General features: G+C 48.2%; 1 protein-coding gene across 4 annotated transcripts in view; it reads left to right on the forward strand.

Moving 5' to 3' along the window:
- ADCY2 (adenylate cyclase 2) overlaps positions 1 to 24,331 on the forward strand; it is a 451,536-nt gene that overhangs the window by 411,069 nt on the left and 16,136 nt on the right. For all 4 annotated transcript variants that reach the window (XM_007191640.3, XM_057541370.1, XM_057541371.1 and 1 more), the window contains exons 20-22: positions 4,299 to 4,457; positions 16,100 to 16,246; positions 17,987 to 18,094. In XM_007191640.3, the coding sequence (XP_007191702.1) occupies positions 4,299 to 4,457; positions 16,100 to 16,246; positions 17,987 to 18,094 (414 nt within the window). The remainder of the gene's footprint in view (positions 1 to 4,298; positions 4,458 to 16,099; positions 16,247 to 17,986; positions 18,095 to 24,331) is intronic.

Below are 24,331 nucleotides of genomic sequence, written 5' to 3' on the forward strand. Positions count from 1 at the left end.
ACACGAGAAAAAGGCCTCTCATTATTTTTCCCCTAAGAGGCAAATTTTGTGAACAGTAGAAGTGTGAATCAATGAATTTCCTGTTAAGTCTCAAAATAAATATGTAGGTTTCTGTAAGCCTACAATGTATTCCCTCAATAGCTGACACTAATTGGAAAAAAATGTCCCCTTGCCTGGGGTTTTCATCTGCATTTCAAAAGGTATGGCTTCTTTTTCTTTGAAGTGGGTATTAAGTATCCCTGCTGTCACTTGCAATTATCCCTAGAAATATGGTCCCTTGTTCAAAAATTTTATTTTGTGATGCAAATGAAACGTCCTCCTCGGGCTCTGTGCCCACTTCTGGCCTCCCCGTGGAGCCTGTAGGTACAGGACTTTTAAGGGCAATATTCTTTCTCTGCCTGCAAACAAGGACAATCACCCAAAGACTAAAGACTTATCCCATACCAGGTAGCTCTGCCTCAACCACAGTTTGTTTTAAGCTCTTTGATGGATAGCATGAAACAAAGAAGTGATTTATTTGGAGATAACCAGGGAAGAGGCAATGCCAATTAAATTCTATACACATCTCTAAACAGTTAAGTTATCTGAGAGGCAAACTATCAACTGGGGAGTTTGGGTCTGGCTTCCATTTCTCACCAGGAGGAAGCTGCTAATAATCGCACAGTCGGAGCAGAGACCAGATCTGTGACAGTCAGTCCGGCACCCGGGAATGCCATCCATCCTCTTCCATCTTCCCTGGAGCCCACAGTGCAGCTCTCACCAATCTCCCTAGAGCTATGCTGTGGTCCTGATGCAGAGCTTAGAAGACCCCGGTCCCCCCATCACCCTCCCCACCTCTGTCCCCAGCACATGCTACGTTCTGCATTCTTAGGCAGTTTCTCCTACTAGAATGATCACTCAGATTGCTTCACAGCAATATATTTTAATTACCTAGAATCAAATCGAATTCTCCCAACTTTTTTTATTGATCACTGAGATAAGATACAGGCAATACCACTACACAAATGTTGTCGAATCCCATGGCTGCTCACTGATCAGTTACCCCCTAAATGATTTAAATAAATAATCAGAAGTATGCAGTATTATGGCCAGGCATTCATTTAATGTGATAGTGCTGATACCAGTTTCCTTTTTTGTCACTAGTGTAAATGATAAGTAATATGTACATCTAGAGGCCTAAAGAGTAGTAATCCCTGCAGGATTAATTGTGTCCACAGTTACTCTTTAACTAGAACCAAGGATATACCAAGGTGAGCCAGAAGGCTGACCTTCAGTCCAAAATCATTAAGTGAATGATTTACTGAGATCTCAAGTCTTCTGGGATAACAAGAACTGTGAAGTCTGTGATATAGACTTCCTCTGTACACCCTTCCGGAAATACAACTGTATTATAAACAAATGTCTGATATTTGAAATAAGGTTTTCAAATGTTGTAAGAATCCATGGCCTCAGAGTTACCTCTTTTCTGAATATGTTTTAAATAATAGCACAGACTTTTTGCAACTTATTTTTGTTATCATTTGTCCTAATGGCTCCCCTGGCCCATGACCATCTTTTTTGAAATGATGGCAATGTACTTGCTTTCTAAGAAAATGACTCTACTAAATATTGCTCTAGGCATCTCAGAAACCTTAATGAAAACATAACACATCTTAGACAAGAGCGACAGTACAGTACCACTCTCTGTACTGAAACCTAGCTTGTGACAGAAATGCAAGCCAACTCAAGGGCCTCTTTTGAAAAAGAAAGATCCCCTGTATTTCACCCAAGCTTAAAGGGCAGCCCCCTGCCATCAAGGGTCTGCATCCTAGGTGGGCTCATTCAGAGTATGGAACTGGGCGGTGACAACCTAGTGCCCGAGAGTGAGGCCGAGGTCCTTGTGTGCGAGAGTTGGGGATCCCAGAGAAAGCAGAATCACGTGCTGCCTGCACCCCTGCCCAGAGACCACTTCTGTCCACGCAGAAAGGTGTAAGCCCAGTTCCTCAGGTAGTTTTCAGAACTAGACAGAGCACGGGACGCCCTCGAGGCTGTACTAGGACGTGAAACACAGCAGACAGTGTCGGTGGGGTCCCAGACGCGGCCTGGACGCCCTCTCAAGACTCTTCCTGCTCTCTCTCCCATCACGCCAGAGCTCATGAAGACAAATTCCACGTCTGAGTGGGATCTGGGCCCCTAAGCATTTGGGGAGCGGCCCCAGATGGAATCTGAGAGATGGGGGGTGATGTGAGGACTGACTGTAGGTCGTGGAGCTGGGCTGCTGTTTTAGCTGAAGTGTCACAAAGTCCTTAGAGCGCTTTTCTGCCCCGAGTCCGGGTCACGGAGGAGGAAGCAGCTCTCCCCACCCCTGGCTGCAGGTCCTCACGCAGCCTCCCCGGGTCTCTGCGTCAAATCTCCCTCTCCTTTCTCCTGTAAGGACATCAGTCATTGGATTTACAGCCCACCCTAAATCCAGGATCATCTCATCCTGAGATCCTTAAGTTCATTACATCTGCCGAGACCCTATTTCCAGAGAAGTCACAGGCACAGATACTGGGGTTCGGACTTGGAACGATCTTTTTGGGGACATGATTAAGTCCATTACAACTGGTTTGGGATAAAAACATTTGTCTTCTTCTGGGGGACTGCACATGAGTTTTTAAGGTCCTTGCCCCTTAAGGCAAGGGTTCTGCAGCAGACTGCACTGGTTGGGGAGGGGAGGGGGAAAGATCTGTCAGAAGGTCACTCTCAGTCCAATGTAGCTGGTCCCAAAGTGTTCCGATTCCTTTAGTAGGAGACTTAAAGAATGCTTGCACGTGGTGCAGTAGCAGTCCCTCAGAAAACCTGAGCGACTCCTCACGTGCTTTACGAAAACCTTTCAAACTTACACGAATTGGGCTTGCTGCCTGCCTTCACTGGATTCATGTCTTCATCTCATGTTTCATTTTCATCTGATCTTTGGTGTATACCTGTGTCTTCTCGATGCCACCACCGTAGATTGCTTCTGTTATTTTACTTTAATACCGGCCCCACCACTAGTTTATCCCCCCAAAAAAATCTAAATAAGTAACCTGTTCTCCAAGGGAGAGGCCTTTTCCAGTACGTGCATAGCATGATTTCCATAAATACAGAATGTGGAAAATGTGTCAGTAATGTAAAATTTAATATAAGCAAACTTTTAAAATACCTCTTTTGTAATCTTTTCTAAAAATGGCTTGTTATATGAGCTAAAAATAAATGCCTCCCCAGAGGAGGAGGAGTAATTTTTGAGTATATCATACATAGTTTGAAGCAAACCTAATTTCAGTGAATGATCATTGTTCTTTCAGGTTTCAAATTGTGAATTTTTTTTTGAAATTTCCATCTGTGCATGAGGCCATTTATGTGTGTTTTATTTTGCTTTGTGCTGTCATTGGTATAGCTAATCAAACCAATAAAACAAACTCCCTCCACTTAGTTCATTTTTGCATTGATTTGTCAATAATTACTATCTGTGCTGAAATACAGTCTATTAGGCCCTTCTGTTACAGGAAGATTCATTCAAGGCTGTTTCATTATATTAAATTATACACATCAGAGCAGATACAAAATGATGACAAACCAAAGAGACCCTGTGATAGTAAACGGGTCTATTTCTACAATGTTAATAACAGCTGGTTTTTAAAAACATTGACTTTTAATACATTATAAAGCAGGAACACATATGTTTTTACTGGCAGGCACCATCTTAATTAAATTATATCAGAATGAACTTTTGTCTAAATATAATGTCATTTTCTCAGTACAGTGCAATCCCAAATGAAAAAACATACTTTTCAATGTATACTTAATTACATAATTTGTGGTAGAGGAAAACTGATTTTCAGCTGTTAAAGGCAAACTGCCACAAATGAACACTATTATTTTTTAAATGCAAATCATGAAACAATGCACTCTCTCTACTAATATATTTTCCATTTTTCTTTTATTCATTATTTATATTCTATCACAGCTCTTTCCAAAAAATAATTCAAGCCACCATTTATTAACATGACTATGTAAGAAGCTTTCATGTCATTTTTGTCTTTCAAGCCTTCAGTATAGCTATTTTCTCTGTTTCTGAGGCTGGTTCTTTCCCAAATTTGCATTTTGGAAATCCATGTTAGAGGGTGAATGAGAGACATTTGGGGGCAACTGAGGGCTTGGTAGGGAGGGTGACAATTCTGTTTGGGGGGGTTCTTTTTTAGGTTTGTTTCATTCTTTTTATTTTCTCTTTAAAACCTCCACTCTCTGGCAGGACAAGATGCCTATTGTTTCTTTACCTCTGTGTCCTCTTGTAACAGAATGAATATTACTGTAGGTTAGACTTCTTATGGAAGAACAAGTTCAAAAAAGAGCGAGAGGAGATAGAAACCATGGAGAACTTGAACCGCGTGCTGCTGGAGAATGTGCTCCCTGCACACGTGGCTGAGCACTTCCTGGCCAGGAGCCTGAAGAATGAGGTCAGAGAGGCGGGGCTGATGGGGAGAGGTGGGGCCGGTGGGGAGAGGCGGGGCCGGTTGGGAGAGGCTGGGCGACGGGGAGAGGTGTGGCTAGTGGAGAGAGGCGGGGCTGGTGGGGAGAGGCGGGGCTGGTGGAGAGAGGCGGGGCTGGTGGGGAGAGGCTGGGTGGTGGGGAGAGGCTGGGCTGATGGGGAGAGGTGTGGCTGGTGGGGAGAGGCGGGGCCGGTGGGGAGAGGCTGGGCGATGGGGAGAGGTGTGGCTGGTGGAGAGAGGCGGGGCTGGTGGGGAGAGGCTGGGTGGTGGGGAGAGGCTGGGCTGATGGGGAGAGGTGTGGCTGGTGGGGAGAGGCGGGGTGATGGGGAGAGGCGTGGCTGGTGGGGAGAGGCGGGGCCGGTGGGGAGAGGCGGGGCCGGTGGGGAGAGGCTGGGCGATGGGGAGAGGTGTGGCTGGTGGGGAGAGGCGGGGTGATGGGGAGAGGTGTGGCTGGTGGGGAGAGGCGGGGCTGATGGGGAGAGGTGTGGCTGGTGGGGAGAGGCGGGGCTGATGGGGAGAGGCGGGGCCGGTGGGGAGAGGCTGGGCGATGGGGAGAGGTGTGGCTGGTGGAGAGAGGCGGGGTGATGGGGAGAGGTGTGGCTGGTGGGGAGAGGCGGGGCTGATGGGGAGAGGTGTGGCTGGTGGGGAGAGGCGGGGCTGATGGGGAGAGGCGGGGCCGGTGGGGAGAGGCTGGGCGATGGGGAGAGGTGTGGCTGGTGGAGAGAGGTGGGGTGATGGGGAGAGGTGTGGCTGGTGGGGAGAGGCTGGGCTGATGGAGAGAGGTGTGGCCGGTGGGGAGAGGCGGGGCCGGTGGGGAGAGGCGGGGCTGATGGGGAGAGGCGGGGCCGGTGGGGAGAGGCAGAGGGGATGGGGAGAGGCGGGGCTGCTGGCCAGGGAAGAGCGTGGGCTGGCGAGGGCCAAAAGCTCCTGGCAGTGACCTAGAGGCCTGTGGCACTTCAAACATGTCAGTGTTCAAAATAGTCGACATTGGCCTGAATGTGTCCATTTTCAAGAGTATATTGACTGGTCGTATAGAGGTCAACTGGGAATAGTGAGTTAGACTCGCCTGTGAACATCTTAGCATGAAGTTGATTCATTCTTCCTAGTTTTTCTTCCCCAGTCATGTAAAGTTCTGAACGTGCAATATGAGGCACTGGGGTTCCAAATGTCACAAAAGGGGTCACCACCCTCTGCCTGGTGTGGGAGGACGCTTCCTTACCAGCATGCCATCAAGGCCAAATCAAGAAGCAAAATCACACCATGCATCCCACACTCCACTGTTTCACGGCTCATGACTTCCCTGAGAGCCTTTTAAGGGTCTTAGAATTTCAAGATATGAGATAGACAGAATTTAGGAGTTAGCCACACAAGGACAGATCAAAGACTTGAGACCATCCATTTGAATGGATAGAAATGGGAATTTCGTGGAACATCTAAAGGAATGGATATTTAACTAGAGTTGGAGAGAGATTGGCATGTTCTTTCGATGCTGAAATGGCTTATGAAATGAATTTTCTTTCATGTAACTAAATTACAAGAGTCAGCAGATGTATCTACAGTGGGACTCTGTTAATTTAAGAAACATGCATTTGAGCACCCACTGAGTGAATGACCTGTGTCTGGTGCTGTGGAGTTTCAGAGGTGTATGAGGTGCAATCCCCGTTCTTAGGAGACGTTCAGTGAGGATTGGGAAACCTGTAGATGGATGAACTCGTTAACAGATAAGCTGAACTTTGATGGCACTGATGCACAGAGCAGCGAAGTGAGAAGGCTTGGAACGGTATTTATCTGTAGCGTAGTTAAAGTTGACATTGAGAAGAAAGTGCCAGGTGGTGGGCAGGGACTGGACCTTATCACTCTGGTCTTTCTGGAAACATGCTAGGCATGGTGAGCCAGTCCGGGGGCCCCAGCAGGTCCCACCGTTCACTTCTCTATTTCTTCTCCTGGTGTTTTCTGCTTTCAGTAAGTTATTCAGCAACTTATTTACCTCTTGGTCACAGACAGTGAAATCATTACATCTATTAAAAAGGAACCGTCTGTTTTCATTAGCAGTTTAAGAGCTTGTTTGTGTCTATATGGCTAGCTATCAATTCAGGTTATAAATTCATCTGTTGCCCCTGCCCTGGGTCAGGCTGGTGCTGGGCCTGGTTACAGAGGTGAACAGGACAAGGTGGCCTCATCCCCAGGAGGGGACAGAATCCTATTGTCTCCAAAGGTGCTAACTGCGTAAATGCAGGAGTCCAGAAAGTCCACCACTGTGAGCAAGTGACTTCTGAACCAGAAAAGAAAGTGCTAGAAACTGGCAGAGAGATGCAGGCTGCAGAGGGGGAGAAAAAGACCATTCCAGGCTTCAAGGGGCTACTTCTGTCCAGATGACGGGACAGTGCTTCGTTCAAGACCTTAAAAGGCCCCGGGTTCAGCCCTACAGCACTTGGTGACCTCTTCTGCCCCCTCCTGACGTCTCCCTAGGCCAGACCAGGGGAATCGTGGGTTCTCTCTATTCATTCCTGTTTGCTTGACTTATTCTAAGCAGGCCTCTGAACACAGTTGCCCCTTTGGAAATCATAAGGAAAAGCAGATGGGGATGGAGAGTGAAGCCCACAGGTGGACAGCATGGGCTCAAATCTTTGTCCCAGCATTTTCTGTCATGGTAACGTGAGCTACCTCCCCGGCCTGAGCCCCGTCTGCCCATGAGTCAAAGGGGAACTGTGCTTTACTTTGCACAATTCTTAGGTAGACTGTGGGATGTTACACGTCACACTGAGCGTCCTTCCCTCCAGCTGAGGTGGACATTTGATAGAGCAGGACCCGGAGTCCCACATCCGTGCAGGTGGGACATACCTGGTGGGCAGGCAGCACCAAAGCACCAATGGACTCATCCACTGACCGAGTGGCCCTACTGCGTGCCGGGCCAGTGACCCTTCTGCGACTAGCGCGTCCCGGGTGCTCCCAAGATGGGGGTGGCACTTCCCTCCAAGTTTCCTCATCAGTGCTGCGAGTTTAATAATCAAGAACACACCCAGCGTCTTCTACAGCCTTCACCGCCCACGTGGGGTCCGTGGGGAAGGCTGCAGCGTCAGGGCAGCACCGCGCGCTGGGCTTGAACCCTGGAATAGGCACCACCTCACCGCGCCGGCAGTTTGGGAACTTTTCCGAGACAAAGTAGGAATCAGCGCGTTTCGATGAAACCAGCTCTGGACTCTGTTGCCTCGTTTGTCAGATCAAGAAGGTGAAGTCCTTGGGGGCCTCGTCCATGGCCGCATCATGCCTGTGTGTGCACGTGAACCTGACTTAGGCGCTAAAATGATTTCCCCCGCAGACAACACCCATTCACCAAGCTCCCAGCTTATTCCTTCATTCAGGAAACACACCCCTGACCCAGGCAGCCTCATTTTCCCGTAGGAAAATGAACAGGAGCTCAGTTCCAAAGCTTTTCAAACGCTTACTGCCACAAACAGCTCCAAGTTCCCTTATCGCATATTAGGGGTCTCCGGTTTTCGCTTAGGAACCCCGATACCCTGGACGTCATTAGATTTGCACGTTCTAGCTGCTGACCTCACGTTGCTCAGGAGGGTAGAGCGACACACACTGAATCTTAAATCGGGGGCATCAGACCGATGAGACCATCCTTGAAATGATCTCTTCATTCTGCACAACTGTGGGCTGCAGAAGTCTCTGTATTTCATCAGACAACACAGAACTCCCCTGGGCTGTGACTTTCCAGATTTTACTGCCAGTTTTTGCTGGTTAGGTTAAATATTTGGGGAGGGGAGGGAGCTACTCAAGCAGCCACTGTAACTGTTGGGGATTAAACAATTACAGCGGGCCCCGTCGGGCAGCCTGCGGTCAGGGCAGCCTGATGTCTGCTCAGCGGGACAGAGATGCCCTCCAGTCGCTGCTCAAGATCAGGCCGGTAGTGAAGCCGGTCTGCTGCTGCAGTCCTCACAGGGAAGCCTGACTGCAGAAGAGAAGCCCCGTAAAGGGTCTGAAGGAGAAGGAGAGCCCCTAGCCCGCTGCCTAAAGGTTCTGAGGGCTCCCACCATGAGTCTCAGAAAGGACGGTGTTGTTTTTTGGGTTTTTTTTCCAAAATGCTTATAACCAGGTTATTACCAAGAGACTCCTCTGAGTACATGGCAGACTTCTGCCCCATCCCTCTGGCTTCCCGACGGGCCGGATGCCTAACTTCTGTCACACTCAGCCCTTCCTGTCCTCAATCGACTTCATCCCTGGGCAAAAGAACCCACTTCCCTGACCTGGGGATGTGTCATCCTAAGCTTGTGATCCGAGGCCAGGCAGGCTGAGGTGTTTGACCTCCTGCAGCCAAACGGTGATGGGGTCTGTGCTGTTTTATAGCGTGGACACGGTCCAGGCTGCTGGCCCCGCCTCACTGTCAGGGCCGTATAGACGCGCCCTGCCTGCACGAGCTCTCGCTCTCTCCCTCTCTCCCCCTGTCTCCTTCCCTAATGCTTCTGCAAGGGAAAGTTCTGCCCATTGTCGAACACTCGGATCCTGGAGGAGGATCATTTCTGGAGGATTCCAGACCCAAACTGGGCGTGGCAGAGCATAGCCAATGCTGGGACAGGAGAGGTTCCTGGGCCCCGGCCAGCTTTCCTTACCTGCTGGGCCCTGCTTGGCCGTTGAGAGCAAAGCTCTTATCCCGGGCCTGGCACTTCTTAGTTGTGGGACCTCGGGCTCCATCCTCACAGAGGCTAGAACTAATTTTAAAAGCAATAATTCATGCGAATCTTTTTTTTTTAACTTTGGGTTTATTTATTTATTTATTTATTTATTTATTTATTTATGGCTGTGTTGGGTCTTCGTTTCTGTGTGAGGGCTTTCTCTAGTTGCAGCGAGCGGGGACCACTCTTCATCGCAGTGCGCGGGCCTGTCATTATCACGGCCTCTCTTGTTGCGGAGCACAGGCTCCAGACGCGCAGGCTCAGTAGTTGTGGCTCACGGGCCTAGTTGCTCTGCGGCATGTGGGATCTTCCCAGACCAGGGCTCGAACCCGTGTCCCCTGCCTTGGCAGGCAGATTCTCAACCACTGCGCCACCAGGGAAGCCCATGCGAAACTTTTAGAGCAGTGCCTGGAAACACTCAATTTTAGTCATCTTTGAAGCAAATATCCCAAACTTACGCAAAACCTGAGAACACTGCCTCCTGGAACTTATCAATATCTGTCAAGGGAGGCGCCTTCCCACAGCTTTTCAGGGCCTGACTAGTGTGGACAACAAAACACACACAATCGCTTTGCACTGTATCCTTATCTGACGACATCACCCTCCTCTGCTCCCTCTCTGTGGGGTGGGCTGAGCACCCACAGCTTCTGAATGCAGACGCTGGACCAGGGTTATTTTTAGAGCATGCGGTAGACAGGAGTGTGGCTTTCAGTCCCACAGTAATGGTTAATGTTCCATGGTTTTCTGGAACATTCCTTGGAAACATGACCTATGACCTTGGCCAGGACCCATGTTCACAAAGGGCCTTTTGAGTCTCCTACCCGCCGCATGCACATACAGAGGAAACTCATTTTCCTTCAGAAATACGGAGTAAAGAATGATTTAATCACAATAATTCCAAAAAGATCTTTATTTCGATTTAAAACTGTTCACTGCACCTGTGTTCCGGGCCTGTGGGCAGAGAGCTGCCGTGTCCACCTTTGCAAGCTCCTCTTCTTCCTTCCCCGGGGCGCTGGTTTTACTCAACACATCCTCAAGCTTCTCCATCAGCTGCTGATGTCCTGACCAGGTCCGGGCCCTCAAGCCATTCAGACCCTGGTACAGAGCTCTGTGGTCCAGACAGAGCCTGCTGGTTTACAAAGCCTGCTCTCCAGATGGCTGTGTTTTGGCAGGAACATGTCTGAAAGGTCCCTAGAACAGACGTCCCAGCTAGCTTTGGTCACTTGTTGAAAAGACTGCATTTTGTCGCCCCTTTGCCGATTCCCCGGTGGTCAGGGTTATGTGTGATTCTGAGTCACGCAGCCTCACTGCGGGAGAGCTGAGGCTTGATCAAAACAAGACACAGACGTCACTGCGGTGCAGGGCAATTCACCAGACACACAAACGCTACCCCTTCTCAGCGAACCTCCCAAAGCCCAGGCAGCTCCCTCAACGCATTCCTTACAGAGTCAGGCTAGAAAGCCACAGGTTTTCAGAGATGCTTTTGTGCTTTCTAATGATCTGACTCCCCTGAATAAATTAGGCGTTAGCTGACAATCGGGGACCGAGGGGGGATGTGAAAGGTGGGAGCTTCTCCTCCTCACTGTGGCCTGAGTCAGCAGGATAAAGTGCTGGTCCCAGACTTTGGAACCCCAAGTTAGTGGCAAGTTCTGACTGTTTCCTAGGGCACACCAAGCAGACATCGCCACACCTGGGTGTAAGCAGCACCAATCACACTTTGTTTTCCTGTCCTTGTATTTGCGCTGTCTCTCCAACTAGACTCTAAGCTCCTTAGGGCAGGGCTTGCGTGTCCGTCTCTGTGACCCCATTACCTGGTATGAAGCCTGGCACATGGCAGGCCCTCATGGGGGGCTGTGCGTGCCTGTGTGTCTGTGTAACAGCACGCTAAAGTGGATGTCAGCCCATGACACCAAGAGACAGTAGGTGTCATATTCCAAACGGGGTGCTAAACAGTGTGCAGAATTTACAAATGCAAGAGCTACACAACTCTCGACCCTTCACTTTCAGGGACACGAGGGCTGGGAGAGTAGAGGTTGGAAGAGGGATTTGGGACAGAATATAGTGAGAAGCGAGCCCCCTCCTAAAGGGACATGGGGAATCCTCCCTTTACCTCTTGCCTCATAAATAGACCATAACCACTCAGCTTGGGATGTGTACCTACGACTTGGGCCCCTACGTGGTCCTGGGGCAGCAACTCCATCTGGGGGACACAGATGACATGTAGGTTCCTGAATGCAGAGGGCAGGGGCTTATTGGAGTGTCTGGTCCAAGAGAGTTGGGGGCTGCAGGTGGGGATGTAATGGGACTATGAGGGTTTGGGAGGGCAAAGCCTGCTGAATGTTTCCAGGGACCAAGCCAGAGAAAAACAGTTGGCATGGGGTCATTTTAGATCCTGTTTTGAAAAGCTGCTTGGAGTGGGGAATGGGCCCCAGCAGAGAAGCTAGACGACTAACCAGAAAGCCCAGGGCAGAGAGAGTAGTCACAAGTAGGAGGGGAGTGTGTGGTCCACATCAGGAGAACCTTGGTAGGATGTCCCGTGTTGGGGGGAAGTGATGGAGAGTCTTCAAATAACCCATGAAAATGTCCACCAGGTTTAAGTTCCCTGGGAGCATGATGTAATTAATGGAACGTGTCCCTCCTCCAACAGACCCTTCTTTCTTGCCCTGTTCTCCAGCCCTGGGTGCTTTGGAAAACCTGGCTAGCCAGCTGGGGAGGGTCAGAGCAGAAACATGAGGAGCAGAGGGAGAGTAGAAGCCAACCGTGCCCCCTTCCCACCCTGCAGACACTCCTCCACCGCCCAGCAGGCCCACCCTGGGGAAGGAGAAAAGCCACACATTCCACTGGGATCTGAGTTCTGACTTCTCGTTAGATCGGATACTTAAAGTATTGATAAGAGGACTCCTGTTACCTGAGAATGACAAGAAGAGTCATGGGGTTGTCCCAAGTTTTCATCCAGAGTTGGGAAAGAACTGAAGTCCCGCTCAATAAACTGAAAAGAACAGTGCGCACAGAAATGCAGCTGCCTTGTGATGATTTTGCCATAACTTGAGCTTGTTTTGCAGAATGGCGGCATGTGAGTGAATGTTGAAATGGCATCTAAGCTTCCACTTTATTTATTTATTTATTTATTTATTTATTTATTTATTTATTTATTTATGGCTGTGTTGGGTCTTCGTTTCTGTGCAAGGGCTTTCTCCAGTTGTGGCAAGCGGGGGCCACTCTTCATCGCAGTGCGCGGGCCTCTCACTATCGCGGCCTCTCTTGTTGGGAGCACAGGCTCCAGACGCACAGGCTCAGTAGTTGTGGCTCACGGGCCTAGTTGCTCCGCGGCATGTGAGATCTTCCCAGACCAGGGCTCGAACCCGTGTCCCCTGCATTGGCAGGCAGATTCTCAACCACTGCGCCACCAGGGAAGCCCTAAGCTTCCACTTTTAAAGCTCAGCGAGATTCTTGTTGGCAGCTATGTTCTGGACAGGGGTCACCCGTGCTAGACCCTGAATTCCAAAATCTCCTCCAAGGCTTCCTACCTGCCCTACCCTCACCCCAGTTCCTCTGGAAGTATAAGATAAGCTCGGGTCATCAGCCAATCAGCTTGTGGTTCCCTCTGGCCCCAAGCGCAACCCAAAGACCCGAGGGAACCTCTCATGAGTTTAGGGTATGGCTCTAAGCCCTGCACGTTTCATTAGCGCTAGTGAATTTGTAAAGCTTCCCATTTGTGAAGTTTCCCTGATTCTCAAGGGTAGCCCTGTGGAAGCCCTGAGTCAGGAACTAGGGGGTCAGAAATCCCCACTCACCCTTGATGTTTCCTCAAAGCTCCAAGTGACCCATTTGTCAGAGAGGGTGGGTGAGCAGTTTGCAGTCCAAGGCCCCAGTAGCGCTCGTAGCCTGTGGAGTGCCAGACCAGGACACCAGGGATTAGTCCTGGCCCCTAAGTCAGTGGGAGCCTTGGTGTGTCACCAAACTCCCCTGAATTAACAATTCCTCATTTGTCCTGTGATTCTTAATCAAGGCTGCACAGCAGGAAAACCCATGGAGTTTTACAAAAAGATGCACATGCTTGGAGCCCACCCCAGGGACAAGGTTCAGTTGGTCGTTGGGCGGCCCAGGTGTCGCCTTCTTGAAAGCCCCGTTGGTGACTCTCCCAGGCATTCCTATTTGAAGACCATGGAATTAAATGATCCATCAGACCTCTTCCAGCTCCAACAACCTAGGTGTTCTGGGGCAAGAGTTCAGAGGACAATATTGAGAGTGTCAACCTGAAGATGTTTTATTAGGCTCCAAACCAGTGTGGTTAAAATCAGCCCTCATATCCAAACTGTCAGTCAGTTCAGTCTTGCATTTCCTTATCTCCCATCCCCAGATACCCTTAAAGACCCTAGGGGAAAGGAGAAAGGCAAAGTGACGTGACCTACAAGTGAATCGAGACCCCATGCTACCCCAGGTGCAGGCAGCACAGTCTGTGGTCATCCAGGAAATGCAGGGTAAAGTATAAAGTGTAGCATTTATAAGAGTGATCTCTGCATCAGACTTGGTAACTGTGACCTTGGGAAAGTAATGTAACTGTTCTGTGCCTCAGTTTCCTCATCTGTAGATTGAGAATAAAAATACCAGCTTCCTAGCATTGTAGTCAGGGGCACGTTAATGCTGCTGGAGAGTTCAGAGGGGTGGGCATCCTGGCATGCAGTGGGCACTCAGGCAGTGCTGGCGATTATTGTGTGTATTCTCGTCATCATCGTTCCCCAGATGGTCACTCTGGCTGATGTCAGCAGACAGTGGGGAAATGCAGGGTACAGAAAATACATCCTTGCCTTGCTAGACATACCTCTTTTCCTTAAGAGTAGAGAAGTCAGTGGAGTTTATACGACTTTTATGAAACTGCCCTTTTTAACTAGAAGAGGCTTCTAGGGGCTTTTCTCTCCCCCGTTACCCTGACACCCTGGCTTGGTCAGCATTACTGGAACCTAAGCTTGGCGATCACACGTGCCACAGGTCGTCTTCCGAGGATATGAGTGTTCACAAAAACAACTTTTCAGAGAGAGGAAGTACAGGTCTGCACAAAGAGCCAACTCAACCATACTGAGAGCAGAATAGAAAAGAAAAATCTTGATTCTATTGTTCATGTATTTTATAGAGATTGGCAGGCAGTAGCAGAAGGCATTACAAGGTGGTCGGCCCTAAGAACAGGAAGACGACACAAGTCTATCTTTCCCAGGAAGTGGTTGTGACCTGCTGTGGGTTGCCATTGCCCCGATGTGTGTGTCATGAGACCTCAGCGGAGGAAGAATGGTTTTTCTGAGAGGCCACCAAACCTTGGAGTTATGGTGCTGTTGAAGTGCTCACTCCCTGCTAAGGGATTCATCTGAGTGCCCCAGAGAGCAGAGCACACTGGTATCATCTATGCGGGGTAGATTCTCTCCCTCTGCCAGGCACACAGGAAACACCGGCTGCTAGCTTTCTTTCCTCCACTCAGAGGTCGCCGTCTTGTGTAACAGAACTCTCCTCACGTTTCCTGGCGGAGGGAGTGTTTCCCGTGATGCAGGGTGCCCACATTGGCACCTGGCCATTCTGCCCGGGACAGGCCATCCAAGGGCCCTGATGCACCAGCACCGGTGAGAGAGCAGATCCTCCCGCCCAGGACCAGCCCCCACGCCCACATAATAACGCTTCCTTTATGAAATCTCCACTGAACTTGAAGGTCTTACTATATGCTGGGGAAAATTATGTGTGGAAACACCTTGAAATTGTATTTACAAGACATTGTAATTTTCCTCATGTCTATGGGTGAAACTATGAGCTATAGTTTAGACTCTTAGTTTAGACTATAGTCTATTTAAAAACAAAAGGAAATCCCGAACAAGTATTTCTGGTGTCTAATACAATAGAATAAGTAGTCTGGGGAATTTCACTAGTTCTCTCTGGTGTAATTAAGAAGTAACATGAAATGGAGGTATTTGTAGTGAGGTGGATGGAGTTAGAGTCTGTCATACAGAGTGAAGTAAGTCAGAAAGAGAAAAACAAGTACAGTATGCTAACACATATATATGGAATCTAAGGGAAAAAAAAAAAAAGGTCATGAAGAACCTAGTGGCAAGACGGGAATAAAGACACAGACCTACTAGAGAATGGACATGAGGATATGGGGAGGGGGAGGGATGAGATGTGACAGGGTGAGAGAGTGGCATGGACATATATACACTACCAAATGTAAAATAGATAGCTAGTGGGAAGCAGCCGCATAGCACAGGGAGATCAGCTCGGTGCTTTGTGACCACCTAGAGGGGAGGATGGGGAGGGTGGGAGGGAGGGAGACGCAAGAGGGAAGAGATATGGGGATATATGTATATGTATAACTGATTCACTTTGTTATAAAGCAGAAAGTAACACACCATTGTAAAGCAATTATACTCCAATAAAGATGTTTAAAAAAAAAAAAAAGAAGTAACATGATGAGTTTCATCCGCTCCTTTCAGGAAACGCTGAAGAGGAAAATTCATGAAGCCTCCAATCCAAAGAATGTAGCCATAATGAGTCACTTTAGGACAATATAGTAGCTTGGGAAATCGTCTTGTTTCCCTTTAGTTGTTAAAAGAATGTTGTTGTTGTTTTTTCCTAAGTGAGAAGTCTATGGTCTCTTGTAATTGTCTAAGGTAGAGATGGCAGAGAGGGGTAACTGGAAGGGCACCTCATACTAACCGGCAGTGACAGTGGGAGTGCGGTGTTGATGCTTCTGAGCCTGTATCCAGCTCACTAGAAGCCTTCACCTGTGATCAATGGCCAAGTGCCTAAAATGGGCCTGGGACGAGGGTAGAGCAGGTGCAGTGGACACTGGGTGATTTCTTTACCAGTCTTAACGTAAAGAAGCACTTCCATTGGGAGCGTGTTTGCTTAAAAGCTTTCCTAGTGCTCATCCCTTCCTCTTCTCCCGGGCAGGATTTATACCACCAGTCCTATGACTGTGTCTGTGTCATGTTTGCCTCCATTCCGGATTTCAAAGAATTCTATACAGAATCGGATGTGAACAAGGAGGGCTTGGAATGCCTTCGGCTCCTGAACGAGATCATCGCCGACTTTGACGATGTACGTACTTCAGAGTTACCCTTGATGGGCAGGGGTGGTCCCAGTCCCATACTTTGGCGTTCCTCTGGATTGGCACATTTGAAGTTAGTCCAACATCATGGCATATCTTAAAACTTGTCCTTTGACAAAATTTCTGGTGGTTGGCATTAAGCTTTTTGCTCGATTTAGGTCACTGACTAATTTTGGTGAGGCAAACACATATTATTCTTAAAGCAAATATGATTTCTATAAACAACTACCAAAATCTGTTCAATAAAATATCTCTCCAGCATGCCCATGAATTTTCTTGAAAGGCTTGAACTCCAAGGAAAATACTTGCCCATCTCTTTATACATAAAAAAATAGTAGATTATCTGCATGTGTGTCTGCAAACTCCGTCTATGTCAGATATCAATTTGAAGTGTACATGGATGGCATGCTTTATTATTGAAAAAGCAATATGAATGTGGTAGAATATATTTTAGAAGGGACAAAGTATACGTCTTAGATATTGGAATAGGTGTCATTTTTCAATTTTCAGTTTTCTGCCTACAAAGGAAACAATGCACTTTGTTTTCTAGTAAGAACAAACAGACCTCTGGTTTGAAAGATATTGTTGTTACACCATTTTTAACAATATTTTGCAAATATAGGAAAATTGACATCAGTGAACATAGGTTCATCATGATTGCTGGAATTTTGAAATACAGTGATGAAATTATATAATATGATGGTTTCAGGCCAACCTTCTAAATGTCTTGTGGTACCTGTGCATTTCTCTGCTACCACCACTGTCACCATGAGGTTGACTCATGACTCATGGTGAAGTAATGACAAGTAGAGATTTTCACTGTTGTGCAGGGTTCATAGTGGAAAGTGGCGGCACATTTCCTCCCGCTGCCCCTCGGTAAAATAAATGCTCTCTAGTACTAGTGACCGTTCTTTCAGGTTGGATTGCTCATGGAGATGTGATCGTGGGATTTGCTCACTTATCTTCGATTCTCTGATGTGTGATCTTGAACGAATCTCCTCTGAAAGCAGGAGTACCAAGGAAGGGTCTAGAAGATGTTCCCAGTCTTCTGTTCATACCTTTGTCCTGCTGAGCAGATACAGAACCTTCCAGAGTTTCCTTCATTTGCTCTCTCCATCCAGTCTTTCTCTTTCCTACAGCTTCTTATCTTATTTTTACCTTTCCTCCATCCCACCCCAAGGTCTGATGTAGTGGATGAGGAGGAGCCCAGTAGGAAACTGATTACTGGTGCCAGAAACTGGGACAAAAAATATTAGGGTCAGGGCTGATGGGAGGGGCCATTCTAGATCTTTATTCCCTCCACTCCAGGTTTTCAGAGGGCAAAAGTCAATCCTCAGCACTACAATTGGTCATAAATCACCCTCACCATGCAGGGAAGACCTCACTCTCTGACTCATGATTTTGTATTTAGGCCTTTCAAACACAGAGTGGGGAAATTTATTTGAGGCCATTATCACTTGCATCATAATTTATCCTGTTTCCTTCACTAGCAAATTCTGAAAGGTAATTCATGTTAACTGGAAGTAAATCATTATACTGCATATCTTTCCAAGGACATGCCCTTTGTGAGATGCATGAAGTGTTCTTTCCCCACGGTGCCCAAGGTCGAAGGGTGAATAAGCAGTATCATGTTCCTGTGACTGAGCTAGGATTTGAGAGTGTCTCTAGAAAATGCTTGGCCTTGGGTCAGCACCCGACTGAGTAACTGTGTGATTGTCATTGCTCCCCAGCTGCTGTCCAAGCCAAAGTTCAGTGGAGTTGAAAAGATCAAGACCATCGGCAGCACGTACATGGCGGCGACGGGTCTGAGCGCCGTGCCCAGCCAGGAGCATGCCCAGGTACACACGTGTCGGCCGCACGCAGCACACGTGAGCCTCGGCTCTGCCCACGGGTCATCCTGGGACCAAAACAGTCATGCAGTGACCCATACACTGTATTGCAGGCACAACCCAGACCTCAGTGATTAAGGTCTCCTGAGAAAAGATGAGAATTCTGGAGGCTTCTGAGGGCCTGTTCACAGAACTTCTTTCTCTGGCAGACAACGTAGAAAAAAAACAACCAGTCTGGTAGCTGCTTGATACCAGATAAATATATAAGAAAGTTGATTAGAGCTGTTTATTTAAAGGTGACTCATTATGGGAGGGTTCCTGGTCTTTTGATTTAAAACAACGTGGTCAAAAACATGCTGACCACCCAGAAATTTGGTTGAAAAGGTGATTTGGTCAAAACTGAGTATCTTCAATCAACTAGGGTTTTTGAGGGGGGTTTTCTGTTATGTTGTGTCTTGTTTCTCTGAATGTGTGTGTGTGTGTGTGTGTGTGTGTAGATATGCTTTGTTTTTGTTTTTGGTTTTCTTTTGGCCATGCCATGTGGCACGTGGGATCTTAGTTCCCTGACCAGGGATCGAACCCGTGTCCCCTGAATTGGGAACGCAGAGTCTTAACCACTGGACCACCAGGGAAGTCCCTAGATATGGTTTGTTAACTTGTGGGTCAATAAAAAGACCCCTTTCCCCTCAGGACAGTGGGCTCCCTGACGGGCACTGGCTTGTTTGCCGCGGGGCAGAGGTGGTGGGTGCAGCACAGAGGGATGAAACTTACCAGAGCACAGTTTGCTGGAGGTGTTTGGATTCCCCCAAAGAGAGGAAGAGCTCAGCCATTCCCCGACCCCCGTGTGTCTAGCTTCCCCCCAACCCCGCCACCTCCCACAGGCAACCAAGAGAGGGACAGAGGGACAGCAGCTTGCGCAGACAGGGCCCACCCCCCGGAGCATCAGGAGAGGGTCCTCTTCTCTCTTAACATTCGTGGGCAGAGACGAGAACATGAAACGTTGGACTCAAGATTAACTCTAGTGTTTTTCTGAGTGAGTGGGGTAGTATATGTCCCTTCTACTCAGGTGTTGCTTCCAGATTATTATTTATTTCATGGGTACGAATTACTTTAGTAATAAGGGAAAAGTAAAACAAACAAGCAATAAAAGAAAACTTAGAAGAACCCTAAGTTTTGAGCAGTACCATTCCAAGCAATCTTGACGCCTGACACAAAAGGAAAAATGGGCACCCCTGTTTACGTGGTGTTGTGTATCTTTCGGGGTTGGGTTTTTATTGCCAGAACATTCAAGTGTTGAAAAACTATTGGAAAACTGGACAATAAAGGTATTAAAATGTACAACATTGTTTTAATTCTAAATATCTTATTTTTACCCAAGACAGAACTAATTAGATTTTTACTGTCCTGGCTTTAATGGAAGAAAACTTAATCCTTTTCAGCATCTTTAATGTTCTGAAAAAAATTAACCATTAAAAATAACATAAAATTATGTACACAGGGACAGACATTTTTCCTGTTGCCTCGGGCTCTAAGACGCCCAGCACAGCACTGTCAGAAACTGTCTGATTAGTGAGCTCAGCTGCCATAATGAAGGCTGGGCAGCTTCAACCTCAGAGATTTATTTTCTCACAGCTCTGGAGGCTGGAAGTCCCAGATCAAGGTCCTGCGGGACGCAGTTCATGTGAGGGCTGTCTTCCTGGCTTGTTGCTGGCTGCCCTTTTGCTATGTCCTCACAAGGCAGAGAGAGAGATCTCGTGGGTATGGCTTCAAGATATGAATTTGAGGGGGATCTGTGCAGTGCACAGCCCCTATCTTTCTTTAAATTTCAGTGTTTTACTTCTTTCTGGATTTTTCTGCATTAATTTTGATTTTCTAAACATCGCACTAGGATATTGTTTCTCATGATTGCTGAGCTTTTCGGTGCCCCCTTAAGTTTTGCAGCTGAGGTGAGTGCCTCACTTTTCTCACCCTAACCCCAGCCCCAATTCTGAGGCCTCTCAGCTGACCTCCTCTTGTGGACCATTTAGGGCACTTGACAAAATCACACCTGCTCCGGAACTTAGCTAGCGACAGCCACTTACGGAACCCTTGGCAGGGATGCTCAGAGGCACGTGAAGACCCACTCAGCATTCAGCGTCTGTGCTGGGCCCATCCTCCACCACCCCTCCATCATCATTCCTCCATCATACCTCGATCACCCCTCCTTCATCCCTCCATCACCCCTCCATCACCCCTCCATCACTCCTCCATGACTCCTCCATCATCCTACCATCATCCCTCCATCACCGCTCCATCATTCCTCCATCATTCATCCATCATCCCTCCTTCATCCCTCCATCACCCCTCCATCACCCCTCCATCACTCCTCCATGACTCCTCCATCATCCTACCATCATCCCTCCATCACCGCTCCATCATTCCTCCATCATTCATCCATCATCCCTCCATCATCCCTCCATCACCCCTCCATCACTCCTCCATCACTCCTCCATCATCCTACCGTCATCCCTCCATCACCGCTCCATCATCCCTCCATCATCCCTCCTTCATCCTTCCATCATCCCTCCTTCATCCTTCCATCATCCCTCCATCATGCCCCCTGCATCCCTCCTTCATCCCTCCATCATCCTTCCATCACCCCTCCATCACTCCTCTATCACTCCTCCATCATCCTACCATCATCCCTCCATCACCGCTCCATCATTCCTCCATCATCCCTCCTTCATCCTTCCATCATCCCCCCTGCATCCCTCCTTCATCCCTCCATCATCCCTCCTTCATCCCTCCATCATCCCTCCTTCATCCCTCCATCACCCCTCCATCACTCCTGCATGACTCCTCCATCATCCTACCGTCATCCCTCCATCACCACTCCATCATCCCTCCTTCATCCTTCCATCATCCCTCCATCATCCCCCCTGCATCCCTCCTTCATCCCTCCATCATCCTTCTGTCACCCTCATCACCCCTCCATCACCCCTTCATCACCCCTCCATCATCCCTCCATCACCCCTCCATCATCCCTCCTTCATCCCTCCATCATCCCTCCTTCATCCCTCCATCATCCCTCCATCACTCCTCCATCATTCCTCCAATATCCCTTCTTCATCCCTCCCTCAGCCCTCCATCACTCCTCTATCATTCCTCCATCATCCTTCCATCATCCCTCCATCATCCCTCCATCACCCCTCCATGATCCCTCCTCCATCCCACAATCACCCTCCATCATCCCTCCATCATCCCTACAGCCGGGCTTCCTGGTCCCGACTCTGTCACCACCAGACCCTGGTCTCCTGGATCTTCAACAAATGTCTCCAGGCCTCTCCTCCACCTTCCCATAGGCACAATTTTTGGATGGCTTGTCCTTATCCACTGCCTTTACTTTTCACCTTCTCCTTCTTTGCTAACCCTCACCAATGTGGATGTCAGAAATTCCACTCCTAAAGATCAGGAAGTACTTCCAAATTCCAAAATCCAAGGCGGATTTGCATTCCCCAAGCGATCATTCTCTGTGTCCCGTCTGTGGCCTCTGATATAGCCAGCCATCACCTTCGCCCAGAAGTCCTCTTCTCCCTCAGCTTCTGGTTTCTTCTCTTTAGTGACTCCTGCCTGAGGCCTTCCTCTGTGGACATTTCCATGTTTTTTCCCCAACCCCTCCCCTCCATCAGGGATCTCAGCTAAGACTTGCTCCACCAGCCTGTGTATCCGACCGCTTACAAAACCATCGTCCACCTTCCTGACCATTAGGCCAAGCTTGGAGCTCACGTTTCCAGCTTTCCACAGACACCCAGCTTGCTAACAGCGCCCTCACCTTCCTCTCGTCCTCCCTACTCCCAGAACAGGGCCCCCACCATCTGCCTCCACGCCCCTGCTCTGACCCGTCCCCTCCCTCTCCCTACAGTGTCCTCATCGCCCTCAAACGTGCACTGTGCGTCTGTGCAGACAAGCACCAAGTGCTACTCATACACCCTCCAGGAGGGGTGCACCCACCATCTGCATCAGAGGCCCTGTGGTGGGTGCTACACATGGTCTCCGGACACCCGAGGGAGGGGCTGGAAATCTCCATTTCCACAGGTGATTCTGATGCACAGGAAGACACCCTGTTTTCAGATCTCACCCATCAGCTGTGCCAAGGCTCCCACTTTCATAGGAGCCTCTCCTGCACCCTTACCTGAGGCTCTTTGGCCTCACCTGACCCCCTGTGTCTAGATCCTATTTCCTGTCCTCCCACGTGCTGCATATCGTTTCCTGCTTTTGTTTAGACGTGTGTTTCTTATCCAGCATCCAAATTATAGCAGGAGCCCTGTCTTATGTGGTGTTCCCCAAAGTCCCAGCAGGGGGCGCTGAACAGAGGGATTGCCCATGTCTGTTCAATGAATGATGGAGCAGCGCGTGTCCACCCTGCTTCCCAGCCCAGCCTCTCGCTTCCTTCCCGCCATTTTACAATTCTGCTCCTCCCAATGCAAACGCTGTCCTTTTTTTTTTCTCCTAACATTTTCGAAAACTTAATAAATGCCTCCTGAGGCTTTACTTTTAACAAGCCTAGGAGGCACCCCAACTCGGGCCCATTTTACAGATGGAGAAACTGAGGCACAGCAGTGCAGTAACTTGCCCAAAGTCATAGAACAAGCAGCCATAGAGCAAGGTTATAGAGCAGGGCTGCATAACCCGGGCACTCTGGGTGCAGGGCTCACCTCCCTCCGCCCACAGCTCTCATGCTGCTTCACCCCCTCCTCTTCTTCCCCAGCCCCCCACCATGTTGGCTTCTGCACCCACACGTTTGTACGCACACCATTCACCCAAGCACTCCTTCCACGGGTGCCCCATCCCTTCTGCCCTCGTCACTGGCAGCCACAAAATCTGCCTTCTCAGCTACCCTTGAGCTGCATCCTGACTCCTGACAGCCACCACTGTTAATATGTGATTATTTACCTTCATGGCAGAGTGGAAGGAGCGTGGCTTTCACGTGAGACTGCTCATCCCTTACCATGGTAGCTAAGCTTTCTGCAAATTAGTGTCCTTTTATATACAGTGGGGATCCCACTCATTTCCTGAGGCTGTGGGGAAGACATTAATATGAAAAATGCTCCACGGGCAGAGTGGGTAATAAAAATGCTAATAGCGGTAATAATACAGTTATGGTTTGTACACTGTTTCACGTATGGATACCATTGCTTCCTCCTGCAGAATAGGTAAAAGGGTTTTTGGACATAAATGAAATATGGCATCAGATCCATGCAGGGAGCTTTTACTCAATACGAGCTATTTTTATTTAGAACATTTAATTAGAATCTCGGTAAGATCATCCTAGAAATATTTTGAAATTCAGTGAAAATCTGAAAGGAAAGTTCATTATGTTTGATTGGGGTCATAGCATGCTTGAGAAATAATAATATGGATATAGTCTTTATGAAAAGATGAATGTCCCTTTTGCCTTTTGTAGCCTACCTACTTGTCTCTCTAGTTAAAACCAAAAAACTTTCCATTTATTGTTTACAAACAAAAGATTTTCTATTTATTATTTAGCCAAATATTTAGTTTGGCAACAAAACGTATTCAACACAGCCAGATATTTAGTTTGGCAAAATATATTGGGTTTCTCAAGGATTCATGTGTTTTTCTTAAATCCAAAAAGAGGCAGAGCTGTCTGGATAGAAGAAGCCTTTTGAAAGTCAGCTTTTATTTGTAATTACCTCCACATTTTCTACATGCTGGCACAGGCTACTTACCCACTGGGAAAATGAATGCACGGGGGTCTATCAGCACCTAGTCAGAGCAGGGCTTTCTATCTGCCTTTGTTTTGCTTCATTTGTGTTATCTTAAGTGAAACAACACATTCTGATTTTAAGCTTAAAGACAACATGACTAGATGGTTGGTTGTATTATGTGTAACAACTGATTGTTGTTGTTGAAAGAAGCAGGCATTTGTCAAAAAATGAAACATTACATGGAGAACAGGCTTGCATTCTGACCCTGCTCTCGTAATCCCTGGAGCATGCACCTGAAAAGTACATGTTCCGCGCTGGAATTCAGGGTTGATAGAAATGGGGAGCTTACACACCCCAGAGGCGCTTCATTTTAACGTCAGGACTTCACCACTTCCCAGACCCATAGCAGCCCCCTGCTCCTTCCCAGCCATGGCCTTTAGACCTCAAGCCATGATAGCACACTTGTGGTTACAGGTATGTTTTTCTTGACTTATGTAGACTTCTTGTAAAAGGACATCTCACTAAAAAATAATCATCT

This window comes from Balaenoptera acutorostrata, chromosome 2 (genome assembly GCF_949987535.1).
Source record: "Balaenoptera acutorostrata chromosome 2, mBalAcu1.1, whole genome shotgun sequence".
NCBI classification, from domain to species: Eukaryota; Metazoa; Chordata; class Mammalia; order Artiodactyla; family Balaenopteridae; genus Balaenoptera; species Balaenoptera acutorostrata.